The 15236-nt window shown below is 43.8% G+C and overlaps 1 protein-coding gene across 1 annotated transcript; it reads left to right on the top strand.

Moving 5' to 3' along the window:
- Positions 1-7813: 7813 nt before the first annotated feature.
- On the top strand, positions 7814-10636 carry LOC123162376 (zinc finger protein WIP2). The gene is made up of 2 exons (XM_044580163.1): positions 7814-8609; positions 9754-10636. The coding sequence occupies exons 1-2, from the start codon at positions 7998-8000 to the stop codon at positions 10252-10254; spliced, it is 1113 nt and encodes a 370-aa protein (XP_044436098.1). The 5' UTR covers positions 7814-7997; the 3' UTR covers positions 10255-10636.
- Positions 10637-15236: the final 4600 nt, after the last annotated feature.

The raw sequence follows: 15236 nt of genomic DNA, 5'->3' as shown, positions 1-15236 counted from the left end.
TCATTATCAACTCTGCATCTTTTGGCATCAATATTATGAATATGTGTATCACTACGATTGAGATCCAATAAACTATTTTCATTGGGTGTATGACCATTGAAGGTTTTATTCATGTAAACAGAACAACAATTATTCTCTGACTTTAAATGAATAACCGTATTGCAATAAACATGATCAAATCATACTCATGCTCAACGCAAAAGCTAAATAACATTTATTTAGGTTTAACACTAATCCCGAAAGTATAGGGAGTGTGTGATGATGATCATATCAATCTTGGAACTACTTCCAACACTCATCGTCACTTCCCCTTCAACTAGTCTCTGTTTATTCTGTAACTCATGTTTCGAGTTACTAATTTTTTAGCAACCGAACAAGTATCAAATACTCAGGGGCTACTATAAAAACTAGTAAGGTACACATCAATAACCTGTACATCAAAATATACCCTTGTTCACTTTGCCATCCTTCTTATCCACCAAATATTTGGAGTAGTTCCACTTCCAGTGACCATTTCCTTTGCAGTAGAAGCACTCAGTTTCAGGCTTAGGTCTAGCTTTGGGCTTCTTCACGGGAGTGACAACTTGTTTGCCATTCTACTTGAGGTTTCCCTTTCTTTCCCTTTGCCCTTTTCTTGAAACTAGTGGTCTTGTCAATCATCAACACTTGATGCTCTTTCTTGATTTCTACCTTCGTCGATTTCAACATCACGAAGAGCTTAGGAATCACTTTCGTCATCCCTTGCATATTATAGTTCATCACGAAGTTCTACTAACTTGGTGATGGTGACTAGAGAATTCTGTCAATCACTATTTTATCTGGAAGATTAACTCCCACTTGATTCAAGCGATTGTAGTACCCAGATAATCTGAGCACATGCTCACTAGTTGAGCGATTCTCCTCCATCTTTTAGCTATAGAACTTGTTGGACACTTCATATCTCTCAACTCGGGTATTTGCTTGAAATATTAACTTCAATTCCTGGATCATCTCATATGGTCCATGACGTTCAAAACGTCTTTGAAGTCCCGATTCTAAGTCATTAAGCATGGTGCACTAAACTATCAAGTAGTCATCATATTGAGCTAGCCAAACGTTCATAACGTCTGCATCTGCTCCTGCAATAGGTCTGTCACCTAGCGGTGCATTAAGGACATAATTCTTCTGTGCAGCAATGAGGATAAACCTCAGATCACGGATCCAATCCGCATCATTGCTACTAACATCTTTCAACACAGTTTTCTCTAGGAACATATCAAAATAAACATATGAAAGCAACAACGCGAGCTATTGATCTACAACATAATTTGCAAAATACTACCAGGACTAAGTTCATGATAAATTTAAGTTCAATTAATCATATTACGTAAGAACTCCCACTTAGACAGACATCTCTCTAGTCATCTAAGTGATCACGTGATCCAAATCAACTAAACCATGTCCGATCATCACGTGAGATGGAGTAGTTTCAATGTTGAACATCACTATGTTGATCATATCTACTATATGATTCACGCTCGACCTTTCGGTCTCCGTGTTCTGAGGCCATATCTGTTATATGCTAGGCTCGTCAAGTTTAACCTGAGTATTCCGCGTGTGCAACTGTTTTGCACCCGTTGTATTTGAACGTAGAGCCTATCACACCCGATCATCACGTGGTGTCTCGGCACGAAGAACTTTCGCAACGGTGCATACTCAGGGAGAACACTTCTTGATAATTTTTAGTGAGAGATCATCTTAAAATGCTACCGTCAATCAAATCAAGATAAGATGCATAAAGGATAAACATCACATGCAATCAATATAAGTGATATAATATGGTCATCATCATCTTGTGCTTGTGATCTCCATCTCCGAAGCACCGTCGTGATCACCATCATCACCGGTGCGACACCTTGATCTCCATCGTAGCATCGTTGTCGTTACGCCATCTATTGCTTCTACGACTATCGCTACCGCTTAGTGATAAAGTAAAGCAATTACAGGGCGTTTGCATTTCATACAATAAAGCGACAACCAAATGGCTCCTGCCAGTTGCCGATAACTTCGGTTACAAAACATGATCATCTCATACAATAAAATATAGCATCACGTCTTGACCATATCACATCACAACATGCCCTGCAAAAACAAGTTAGACGTCCTCTACTTTGTTGTTGCAAATTTTACGTGGTTGCTACGGACTTTGCAAGAACCGTTCTTACCTACGCATCAAAACCACAACGATAGTTCGTCAAGTTAGTGTTGTTTTATCCTTCGCAAGGACCAGGCATAGCCACACTCGATTCAGCTAAAGTGAGAGAGACAGACACCCGCCAGTCACCTTTAAGCACGAGTGCTCGTAACGGTGAAACCAGTCTCGCATAAGCGTACGCGTAATGTCGGTCCGGGCCGCTTCATCTCACAATACCGCTGAACCAAAGTATGACATGCTGGTAAGCAGTATGACTTGTATCGCCCACAACTCATTTGTGTTCTACTCGTGCATATGACATATACGCATAAAACCAAGCTCGGATGCCACTGTTGGGGAACCTAGTAATTTCAAAAAAATTCCTACGCACACGCAAGATCATGGTGATGCATAGCAATGAGAGGGGAGAGTATTGTCCACGTACCCTCGTAGACCATAAGCGGAAGCGTTATGACAACGCGGTTGATGTAGTCGTACGTATTCACGATCTGACCGATCCAAGTACCGAACATACGGCACCTCCGAGTTCAGCACACATTCATCTCGATGACGATCCCCGGACTCCGATCCAGCAAAGTGTCGGGGATGAGTTCCATCAGCACGACAGCGTGGTGACCATGATGATGTTCTACCGGCGCAGGGCTTCGCCTAAACTCCGCGACGATATGACCGAGGTGGAATATGGTGGAGGGGGGCACCGCACACGGCTAAGGAACGATCTTGAAGATCAACTTGTGTGTTCTAGGGTGCCCCCCTGCCCCCGTATATAAAGGAGGGAGGGGGAGGTGCGGCCGGCCCCCTAGGGGTGCGCCTGGAGGAGTCCTACTCCCACCCCCTCTTGCCTTGGTGGAGAAGGAAAGGGGGTAGGTGAAAGAGGAAAGGGGGGCGCCCCCCCCCCCCTTCCTTGTCCTATTCGGACTAGGGGGGCGCGCGGCCTGCCCTGGCCGGCCCTCCTCTTCTCCCTCATGGCCCACTAAGGCCCATTAACCCCCGGGAGGGTTCCGGTAACCCCCCGGTGTTCTGGTAAAATCCCAATTTCACCCGAAACACTTCCGATGTCCAAACATAGGCTTCCAATATATCAATCTTTATGTCTCGACCATTTTCAGACTCCTCGTCATGTTCGTGATCACATCCGGGACTCCGAACAAACTTCGGTACATCAAAACTTATAAACTCATAATAAAACTGTCATCGTAACGTTAAGCGTGCGGACCCTACGGGTTCAAGAACTATGTATACATGACCTAGAACTATTCTCGGTCAATAACCAATAGCGGAACTTGGATGCCCATATTGGCTCCTACATATTCTACGAAGATCTTTATCGGTCAAACCGCATAACAACATACGTTGTTCCCTTTGTCATCGGTATGTTACTTGCCCGAGATTCGATCGTCGATATCCAATACCTAGTTCAATCTCGTTACCAGCAAGTCTCTTTACTCGTTATGTAATGCATCATTCCGTAACTAACTCATTTAGTTACATTGCTTGCAAGGCTTATAGTGATGTGCATTACCGAGAGGGCCCAGAGATACCTCTCCGACAATCGGAGTGACAAAACCTAATCTCGAAATACGCCAACCCAACATGTACCTTTGGAGACACCTGTAGTGCTCCTTTATAATCACCCAGTTACGTTGTGACGTTTGGTAGCACACAAAGTGTTCCTTCGGTAAATGGGAGTTGCATAATCTCATAGTTACAAGAACATGTATAAGTCATGAAGAAAGCAATAGCAACATACTAAACGATCAAGTGCTAGGCTAACGGAATGGGTCATGTCAATCACATCATTCTCCTAATGATGTGATCCCATTAATCAAATGACAACTCATGTCTATGGTTAGGAAACTTAACCATCTTTGATTAACGAGCTAGTCAAGTAGAGGCATACTAGTGACACTATGTTTGTCTATGTATTCACACATGTATTATGTTTCCGGTTAATACAATTCTAGCATGAATAATAAACATTTATCATGAAATAAGGAAATAAATAATAATTTTATTATTGCCTCTAGGGCATATTTCCTTCAGCAAGCACTACAAAAAAAGCACTTCTGTGATGATACGTGTTTATCACAGTAGGTCATGTTTTATATCATGCATGTACATCCATGACGATTTTATGATAGAATCAAGATAGTCATACCTGTGCTGTCATACAAGTGTTCCATGACAAAACTCCAATTATCATCACAAAGATCTCCACTTCCATGACGATAAATGGCGCGTCATGGAAGTGCTTTCGTCAAGGGTAACTGACACGTGACATCCACCGTAATGGGGCACCGTTAAGCTATCGGGTCCGGTTTTGGATCCGATAACCCGTTAACAGCCATGACCAATGGCGATTTTCCATGTGTAAATTTGTCATTGGCCGAAGTAACCACGTGTCAGCTCCACTTTGGTACAGATGCCAACCGTCCAATGGACAGGAGGCATGATTCGAAGACACATGGCACGGCCCAATGGTGGACCATTTAGGCTAAAAAGGTCAGATGTTTGACTTGGTTAAAAGTTAATAAGTTGTCCCATCAAAATCCTGTTAACGGCCTATGCACGTATAGCCCATTTACGGCCCGTTATGGCCTTTTCGAATTCGGCCCATTAGCATCTTGTGGGCAGTCCAATATAATTCGAGCCCGTTGTCACTTTCGGTCCATGTATGACCCATGACGTCTTTCGGCCCATATGAGGCCTTCTGTTTCTTTAGGCCCTTTAACGGCCCGTGGTGACTCTGGCCCATAATAAACAGTAATTTGCTTTTATACCCATTAACGGCCCATGATTCAGTTGGGCCGATTTCAGCCCATGTTATCTTTCGGTCTTCTAAGGCCCATATATTCTCGGGCTCATTTCCGACCTTCAGTTACTTGCGGACCGTTACTGGCATGTTCCGCTAATATGCCAAACTCGGGTAGTGGTTACAGTCGGCCTGTTTGTGGCCCGTTAACCCTTTGGGCCTTATTCATCCTATCATGTATTACGGGCCCATTAATGACACGTTAAGCCTGCTCTGCTGTACGGCCTATTAACGGCCCATTATGGCCCGAGCCCATAAACAAAAAGTTCAAATTCTAGCCCGTTTACGGCCCAAATCGCGTTCAAACACTGGTCCATGATCAATATGGCCCATGAATCATGCGGCCTGTAAGAGGCCCTTCCGCCCATGGATCCTGCGGCCTGTAAGAGGCCCATGGATCCTACGGCCTGTAAGAGGCCCATGGATCCTACGGGCCGTAAGAGGCATATGGATCCTAAGGCCCGTAAGAGGCCCAAGGATCCTAAGGCCCCTAGGAGGCCCATGGACCCTACAGCCCGTAGGAGGACAATGGATCCTACGACCCGAAGAAGGACCATGGATCCTACGACACGTAGGAGGACCATGGTTACAATGACCCATATGTGGACCATTGTTATTGCGGTCACCAGGAAACCGAGGAAAAAGAACTGCAGAACTACAAGCAAACAAGTAAATAAGAAAATAAATAAGCAAGCAACTAACTCTGGAATATTACGACGATTACACAGATTACATCCACTAGGCATCAAAGTTCGCCACCAGTGCAAATATAGCAAACAAAGCAGCATATTACATACACTGGTTGTCAAAGTTGGCGACCAGTGCAAATAAACGCCGCAGCAAAACAAGTCCAGAACTGAAACCACATCAGAAGAGCTCATAAAACAATATCCTGGGTACCCACCATGCTGGCAAGAAGCTTAGCAACTTTGTTAGTTTTCTCTTGTTTGGCGCTTAAATCCTCAAGCGCTTGCTGTTGCACCAGAAAGTATGCATCTGAATTCTGTAGAGACTTCCTCATTTCTTCGGATTCGTGTCACAGCACATCTGATCGATGTCTTTCAACTTGAAGTTGAGACTCAAGAAGCCGAATTGATTCAGGCAGCGAGTTCGAAGAGCTTGTGCCAGCAGTAGTGGTCAGTAACTCGAACACTACATTAAGACATGACTTTGGGGTTGTCACACTGTCTTCAAGATATTTTTATCCGCTTTCTTGGAGACCAACAAGGATGTCTCATTATTTTGAACCTTATCAGCATTACTTCCTTTAAGAATTGCAGAAATTATATATAGCTAATAAAAACAGGAGTCCTTAATCAGCATAGTACAAAGATACAAGCATCAAACTAACATGCAGCCACACACTTATTGTGTAATCATCAAGACAATCTATGACTTAACATGGAAAAGCTACAGACAGAAAAAAGCTAAGCTTTAGTATTCCACTACACAAAGCAAAAGCTACAACGGCCTATCTAGCTATAGCCATACAGTTTCTCCGCCTTGATTGTTTCTTTGCAATACACAAGCAATTCGTATATGATTAGTTGGCGCCCATGGCCATGGCAGAACAGTGTTGTTTGTTGGTACTACTCCATCTCCCTCCCTCTCTTTATCTCCAACCCTTTCTCTCTCTAGGTGGGGGCACGGCATGCATGTCGCTAGCGCAAAGCGTATGCAGTGGAAGCTTGGCTTGGCGCCATCTAAGCTAGCCTCTTCTTCTCTCTGATCTAGTATCTCTCTACTTGGGTTTGTTTGGTACATGGTACATACATGTGCGTTAGTTCAATCATTATGAAATTTGTTTATTCAATTTTTTATGAGATTTAAGATAGTACATCTGATCTCATATTTGTTTTGTCTTTTACTTGACTATGGGGAGAAATACTGACATGTATCTCTTCTCCTATAGGAAAAATACCGCTTTTTTTTTAAATATGAAGGATATGACTATGAATCAATCCAGCATATAGTAATCTATTTCTACAAACCAAATGGATATAGCAAAAAATTTCCTATAGGAATCCTATCATATAGAATTCCTACAAAATTACTATGAACAAAAGATGACCGAGTTGCATGCACTAGAGGCGGAGTTGCATGCATGGAGCAAGGTATGGCGCTGGCAGCTCAACATTGTGATGTTCCTATTCTGGTCCAGTCAGACTCCTCGGAGGCATTGATGGCCCTAACCGATGACAACTTGTCCTGCAAAAAGAAAAAGATTAAGCACGAGAAAATAGAGTAGCAGATCAGTTGGCTTTGTATAGTCATACCGAGAGTATGGCTAGATCATGGACCACCGTGTATGGAGGAACTCTTGCCTCTCGACTGTAACCCTATTCATATGGAATAAAGCTCGAGGTAAAAAAAATGACCGAGTCATAGGGTAACTGTTTCGATATACTGTCACTGATTTTCTTGCTGGCATATGCTACTGCATGCTGGGTGACATAAATTTTCGTCTTTGGTCAATTAAAGTATTGCAGGGGATATTTGGTTCCCATACTTCCACGGGAATAATAAGGGAAGGAGAGAATTCAAGCTTCCAATTCCCAAGGTTTATTTATGAATGAATCACCATTGACTGACTACAGACATCCTAGCATGCAGCACCAGAATGAGTAGTATCCACACTCCTCTTCTTCCCCTTCCAAACCTTTTGCTTTTGTTCATACGCACCACCAAAACTTTTCCCCTCTCTCTATGCTGTCAGCCAGGTGATCCTCATCCCCCTCCCTCCCCCCGTCCCTCTCTCTCTCTAGTGAACTTCCCTTTCGTCCTCTACAGCCTCATTTACACCTTTAGGGCTACTACACGCACACACAACACCTTTATCTCCGTCTCTCTCATCTCTCCCTCTCTTCTTCTTCTCCTCTTGGTGATCCATACCGAAGCCTCTCTCTCTCTCTATTTATATTAGCTGCCATTTCTCATCCACACCGTGTCTCTCCTATCTCCAGCTCCACTGTACCACCAGTCGATCCATCCATGGGGGATCCCTACACCAATTTCTTGAGGGGCTACAGCTTCCGCTACTCCAACGCAGCGGCTTCTTCCTCCTCCCCCTTCCCCAGCTACACCTCCAACCTCCACCACCCACCTCCCTCCTCCCCTCCGATCAGGGAAGCCCTCCCCCTCCTCAGCCTCACGCCCTCCTCCTCAACCTGCCACAACCCCCATCAACACCACGATCAAGAAGATCACAAGGTCATAACCACCGCCTCCTGCAGCAGCCAGGCAGAAGCTGCCGATCAGGCAGCCGGGGAGGTCACCGTTGCCCTGCACATCGGCCTGCCCAGCCCCAGCCCCTCTGATGCAGCAGCCGGCAGCGGCGACCACCACCAAGAAGCAGCAGCGGCGGGAGGAGTGGCTGCTGAGGAGAGAAGCCAGCAGCAGCAGGAAGAAGGGCAGGAGGAAGGCGAAGGAGAGGAGGAGGATGGCAGCACGATGGCGCTCGGGGTGGGGTGCGCCTCCCTGGGGATAGGGAGGCTCACAAAGGGGCAGTACTGGATCCCCACCCCATCCCAGATCCTCATTGGTCCCACGCAGTTCTCCTGCCCCGTCTGCTACAAGACCTTCAACAGATACAACAACATGCAGGTGAGGTGATCCATCTTCGAATTGCATTGTGCATGCATCGGATTTCAATTTTTGGTTCTGATCCTGTCTGGTCTTGATTGGGGGATTTTAGTTGATTTTGTTTTGGATGTTTGTGTTGTGAACTTCTTTTTATCCTTCATGTGCGTGAATTGGAGCAGTGCATGCATCTCTGGCTTCCTTTGTCCTGTGCAAGGTGCAGCGGCGGTGGATCTAGGAGCAAGTGCCGCTGCTTCTTGTACCACCTCTCTCTCTCTCTCTCTCTCTCTCTCTCTCTCGCTCGCTCGCTCGCTCGCTGACGTATCTTGTTGATTTGACTGAACTGGGAGGGAAGTAGAGAGAGGTCATGCACTCTGTCTGCCGTATCTCGTTGATTTGACTGAACCGGGAGGGTAGTGGGAAGAGGGAAGAGAGAGGGCATGCAGTAATGGCTCTGGGACGGCCATTGACATGGAGAACTATGAGCTCCTATGCTGGCTACTGGGCAGTATTAGACTGACCGATCTTGGAGTTTGCGCTTGTTTTGCCTTTTCAATTGGCAGCGGGCTGGACGCGCAGCGCAGGGAGAGAAAAGGAGAGAGATCTGGGAAGAAAGATCTAGCAGAAAGGCATCTTTATCTTTCCCTGATCAGTTCCTTCAAGGTTACACAGATCGGTGTGCGCGTCTCAAGCCAACGCCGGCCACAGACTCCTCCTCTCTCTCCTTCTCTGCAACAAACCCCACCACGAGCAGTGCCCTTCAGTCTCGCACAGTCCATTGCTCAACATCCCTTTTGCTCTCTCTCCCCCTAATTGATGCATCTATGCAACTAGATACTGGTAGCTAGAGAGAGAGAGATGGTCCCTCTGCAACTTAAATTATCCTCCCATCCCCCGTTGCCTCAAGCACGTGAAGACGGAGAGCCATCACTTCGTCTTGCACCTTCGTAGCTCTCTCCCTCCTGACTAGCCACAGTGCATGCAGCGGCAATGCCGCTCGGTAGCTCCGATCGAGCCGCTGTACACACGCAACGAACACTCTGCGGTCGGCACCAGCAAGCACCACTCCGTGTCCAATTTGTCCATGCATGCATGTGTAAGCCATTACAACTCTGTCTGTCTGTCTCATGTCTGATCCATCAGTTGCCATGGACGCTTGCGCTTGCAGATGCACATGTGGGGGCACGGGTCGCAGTACCGGAAGGGCCCGGAGTCGCTCCGGGGGACGCAGCCGACGGCGATGCTCCGCCTGCCGTGCTACTGCTGCGCGGCGGGCTGCCGGAACAACGTCGACCACCCGCGCGCCCGCCCGCTCAAGGACTTCCGCACCCTGCAGACGCACTACAAGCGCAAGCACGGGATCAAGCCCTTCATGTGCCGCAAGTGCGGCAAGGCCTTCGCCGTGCGCGGCGACTGGCGCACCCACGAGAAGAACTGCGGCAAGCTCTGGTACTGCGCCTGCGGCTCCGACTTCAAGCACAAGCGCTCCCTCAAGGACCACATCCGCGCCTTCGGCCGCGGCCACGCGCCCTGCGGCATCGACTGCTTCGACCTTGACGACGACGACCGCGACCCTTCCTCCGAGGTTGACCACACCGTCAACACCGCTGCCGCGGCCACCACCACCAACAGCGCCGGCAGCGACCGTCGCCATTGGAAGGCCAATTAACCGATCGAGCCGGTCCATCTCTAGGGCTACGGCCTACTGGGTAAGTATATATGCATGTGAGCTGAGGTGTGGGAGCGCAAGCTATTACTGGCAGTACGTACTATCTGTATACATGAAGCTTGCAGGCAGGCGTATATAGTTGATAGTGCGAACAGTGAAGGGTGCGTTTTAATTGTGAAAGAAAGATGGATTATACATTTGCAGCTGGATTAATCAAGGGATCGATCGGTGCATGTATGGTTATGACTTATGAGAGAGGTGAGTGAATTTCTAATTGTTCGGGTATAGCCTACCCTAGCTAGCTTCATTGTATGTGTAGACTTTGATTTGGTATATGGTGATACAGATTATCAAATATTAATTCAAAATTTCAAAGAAGATATCATGCATGTATGCAATGGCCACGGGCCTACTGGCTTATTACTACTACTCCCTCCGTCCCAAAATAAGTGTCGCTGATTTATCACAAATTTGGTACAAAATTGTTCTAAATTAGCGACACTTATTTTGGGATGAAGGAGTACTAATTAAGTCTTGACATCTTTTGTGTTCATCTGATGTTTATAACTAATTTTCTTGTTTTTAGCACAAGTTGTGGTATATTGGAGTCTTGCATGTTTGTGATCATGCTTTAATTTGAGATGATTGGAAGTTGAAAATCTAGTTATCTGTAAGTTTTATTTCCTTACATCCAAGAAGTGATTTACTATCGTTCTGTAATTGAAGCATACAAAAGCTAATTAAGTTATCTATAAACTGATAAGCATACTTTGTGTTTCCCATTTCTAGTTTAAGGCCCATGTTATCTATTAAAGTGGGATATTTCCAGCTTCTTGATATTTCTAATTTCCATGCGGACCATCTTTTTGGACGAAATTATGCATGTTAAATTCTTTATTGTTGAAATTTCCTCAATAGAAAAATGGCTTCAAAGCTAGTATTCGCCGCGTCGATGCATGTACCAAGATCTATATTTCACTTCAAGTTTATTCAACAATATAAAATTTGGCACAACTCTCATATTGCTGGAGATATCGATGTTGTATCAAAGATATATCTTGAAAAGCATGCATGCATGGTCATCCCCGGTTATCATGCATTCACTTGATGTTGTCTTGTGTAGATAAAAGTAGTCAAGAAAAGGAAGAATCAAAGATATCAAAGAAAATCTTTATGTAGTAATATAAGCAATGGACATAATTCTTTCTTCTTCTTCTTCCAAAGGACTTGGCATAATCTAGCACGCGCGAGAAAAAAAACTGTGCTTTCTTCTGAAAACTAACAATCAAAATGAAACAATTGTTGTAGGTAGTACAATTCTTTTCGCAAAAAAAAAGGAGCATGTACTACAATTCTGTTTGAGAACTTGAGATCCGTTGTTTTTGGCATACTTGGCCTCTAGCTAGGACTACTGCTTGTCTACATCCTCCTAAGAATAATTTATAGAAGTTCGCCTAGTAAAATGTATATAGTTCTGCAGTGGATGTCTTGTATGTTCCTAGAATGACATTTGTAGAAAAGGTATTTTTGCACTCTGAAGGGAAAAAAATCCTTCCTTTTGGATCATAGGATCGTACCAAAGGAATTTCAGTAGATATGAATTTTTCATACATGTTTTGGAGGAAACCAACATTAGGTCCAACCTCATGGGAAAAAGACTTTGAAAGTTCCAATACATCCTGCGTCTTCTCTCTCCCTTCTCTAAGGGAAAGTAGTGGTTACACCCAAGTTCGGTGCACCCACACAATAAACACTAAAATAAAACAAATGCAAAAAAAATTAAAAAATATATCTGAAACACATAATCTCAGAATTCCTGTGTTTTATAGAGCACTGAAATGCTTCTTCACAAGAATTCATGCATTTTTATTACATGTAGAATTCAACATACCATACAACTGCAATCATGCATTTTCTCTATTATACCTATGTTTTTGGTATCCTGTGTGAGCTTTTGAACTTTTCCTATATTATTGCAAGACTGATGTAACTATCATGCAGTCTTATATTTTTCTACAAAAAGTGCCTATGCATTGTGAAAATGCAGACATATTTCCTCTCTGGATACAAGAATTTGAAAACTAGTAATATGAAAAACATAGGATTGAGATGTCACATACCATGAAATCGTACATAATTTGAGAATACAGAAATTCTGCACTATCTTTGGTTGGTGCACAAAAAACTGACGCAGGACTTTTAGAGAGTTGATGAGAGAGGGCAGGGAGAGATAGTTGGAGGGGTGCTCTTTGTAGGTATTTTGGAGGATTTGAATCCTATGGGTTTTACCTATGAAAGCCCTTTGGATCATGGGATTCGGGTTACCAACTCCCATGGAATCCTTTCCTATGCACCATATTCCATACGAATCTCAACATTAGCTGAATCTTCATTTTAATTTTTCTTCAGCAGTCCAATGCACTTAAAATATATCTTTATATACCCTCTCTATCAATCCCCTAGAGATGTCGTGTTTGCTTCATGTGCACTATCAAAAATTAGATATTACAGAATTTCTGTGTTTCTAAATCCAGTAGGATTCCATGGTATACGTGACATCTCAATTAATCCTACGTTTCTCCTATTCCTACAATTTTCTTCCTGCTATGCAAAGAGGCCCTAAAGTGCATTGGACTTTTCAACGAAAAATTAAAATGAGGTTTGAGCTCATGTTGAGATTCCTATGGAATGGGGGTCATAGGAACAAATTTCATGGGAATTTGGTATCGAAATAGCTTCCATAGGATTGCTATCGTCCAAAAATTATTTAATCCAAAGTGGCCTTAAAGGAGAAAACAAAAGGGAATAGCTAGCTAGATACAAGCTGTGTATATGCTCCATCTCTTCCGTGCATGCATGCAGCATCCTGGTGGATCCCAATCCATGAGAATCTCATAGCTAGTTTTGCTTTAATGCTCTCTCATCTTTTGCATAAAGACAATGCTACGCTTTATCTCTTTGAGCACCCTCCCCTAAGCCCCGAGAGAGAACCCTTTCAAGGATGTGTGTGAAGCTCATGATGCTAGCTTTGCCCCGATGGCAAATGCAGTGTGCTTTCAGCTAGTTAAGAATCACGAGACATGGAACTGTATACCTATCCATGTCCATGTCCAATTTGCATGGATTAACATGAGAAAGTTAGAGAGAACAAGCAAAGATAGCATGATTGCACAAACCTAACTAATGGCCTATATCTGGTGAACTATGCCTTTGTCCTAGTACAGTTTCTTTAATCTTGGTCCGCCGCTGATTACAGATGCAATGATCAAAGTAACAAAAGAGGTGCTTAAAGTTTGCTCTTTTCCTCTTGCCTGTTACCAATAAGCTTTAGCTCTTTTTTTAGCCTTTAGTTTGGCTACCTTTTCCAGATTTATACATCAGCTAATTTTCAAGATAAAAAAATTCGGGTAGACAGTGAAACTATCTACTATCGCTTCAGTCAATTAATATTGATCAAATCATTAATCTTAATATTTTTTTGGTGGTGATGCTAGTAATAGTCTATTAGCTAGTAGCATTAGTCCAAGCTGTAATATTGGTCTATTTGGTAATGATGATTTTTCAGTAGAATATATGCTGTTCAAATGATGGTTTCATGGAAACGATTCGTACTAGATTAACTGTATATTCACATAGTGGAGACCTGTTTACTTGTCAGCCATATGACGCAGCCAATGCCAACATACAGTTTTTAAGTGTCATACATGAGATGGTCCATGATAACCCTTTGTTTGTTAGCTCTGAGCAGTTTCTTTCTTATAGTCGACTGCCTGCTGCAAGCCTGCATATCCTGTACTGCTCTAGATCAATGTTGTACGTAGCTCATTTTTTTCTGAAGAAAATAAAGCCTCCCAGGCCCAATTTACATGTGCATATTATTGACGTACTACGGTCCCAGAGGAAAATTAAGCTAGCATACTAGGTATAGAACCTGGCAGAACAACGGAGAACTATATATATGATGGCAAAGAAAAAGCTAATTGAGTTCGGACCTCAACTATAAATGTATGTATTGGCTAATTTTTTTTTAGAAAAGGAGGATGACCCCCGGCCTCTGCATCTGGGCGATGCATACGGCTACTTTATTAATTATTCTCACAAGACCTTACAAAGTCATACAACAGTAAGACTAAAGCCGCCGTCTAAGCAACAAACTGTCGCTACACCTATCCAGTTGATGAAGAGGCGCAGATAGCCTGGGCCTAATACCAAACAGACATAGTAGCCAAGCTTAACATCTAAGACCTGAGACCCCAACCTAGCCACTTGCCGGGTCTGGGGCACACACTGGTCCGGCGTGCTCTCAGAGGCCGCCGCCGCCAACTGCCACCGCTCCATCTTCAGAACTGTACTGATGCATAAACCTTGCTTGGTCCAGCTATCGTCGATGCCACCACGGTGTCCAACGGCACCTCCTCCCTGCGCGCAAACAGCTGAACACGTCGCGGTCGCCACTCGCACATCCTCCATGTTTTGGCTAATTATTCTCATACTTTCTTGAAAACTAAATGATACCCCACATATTGCTGGTCAATAAAATCTGGTTGTATGGAACAGAACTGAAACTAAAGTTATATATTATTTTATTATTTAATCATTATATTTTTTAGAAATTAATTTCTGAATATATAATACTATAACTAGTATAAAAAACAAAAGCATTTTCCCATGCAGCTACCAGCCGGTACCTTTTGAGTGGACATATTTGCATGTTGAGAGAAAATATTAGTAGGGATCATGTATTAAGATATACTAGAAGATAACCCGCGCATTTCCGTAAGAATACTGTTATAAATAGGTAGAGTGATGATGTGGTTAAATAGGTTGATGACATGAATATCTATGAGGATTAATTATAGCGAGATATATAGCAGTACAAATTGCATGATTTTGTTGATGTGGAAGGGACACATGCATTGGAAAAATATAGCAAGATGCAAGTTGATGATGTAGCATGCACGCATGGTTTGTTAACATGGAAA

This window comes from Triticum aestivum, chromosome 7B (assembly GCF_018294505.1).
Source record: "Triticum aestivum cultivar Chinese Spring chromosome 7B, IWGSC CS RefSeq v2.1, whole genome shotgun sequence".
Taxonomy (NCBI): Eukaryota; Viridiplantae; Streptophyta; class Magnoliopsida; order Poales; family Poaceae; genus Triticum; species Triticum aestivum.
This window is presented reverse-complemented; position numbering and strand designations above follow the sequence as displayed.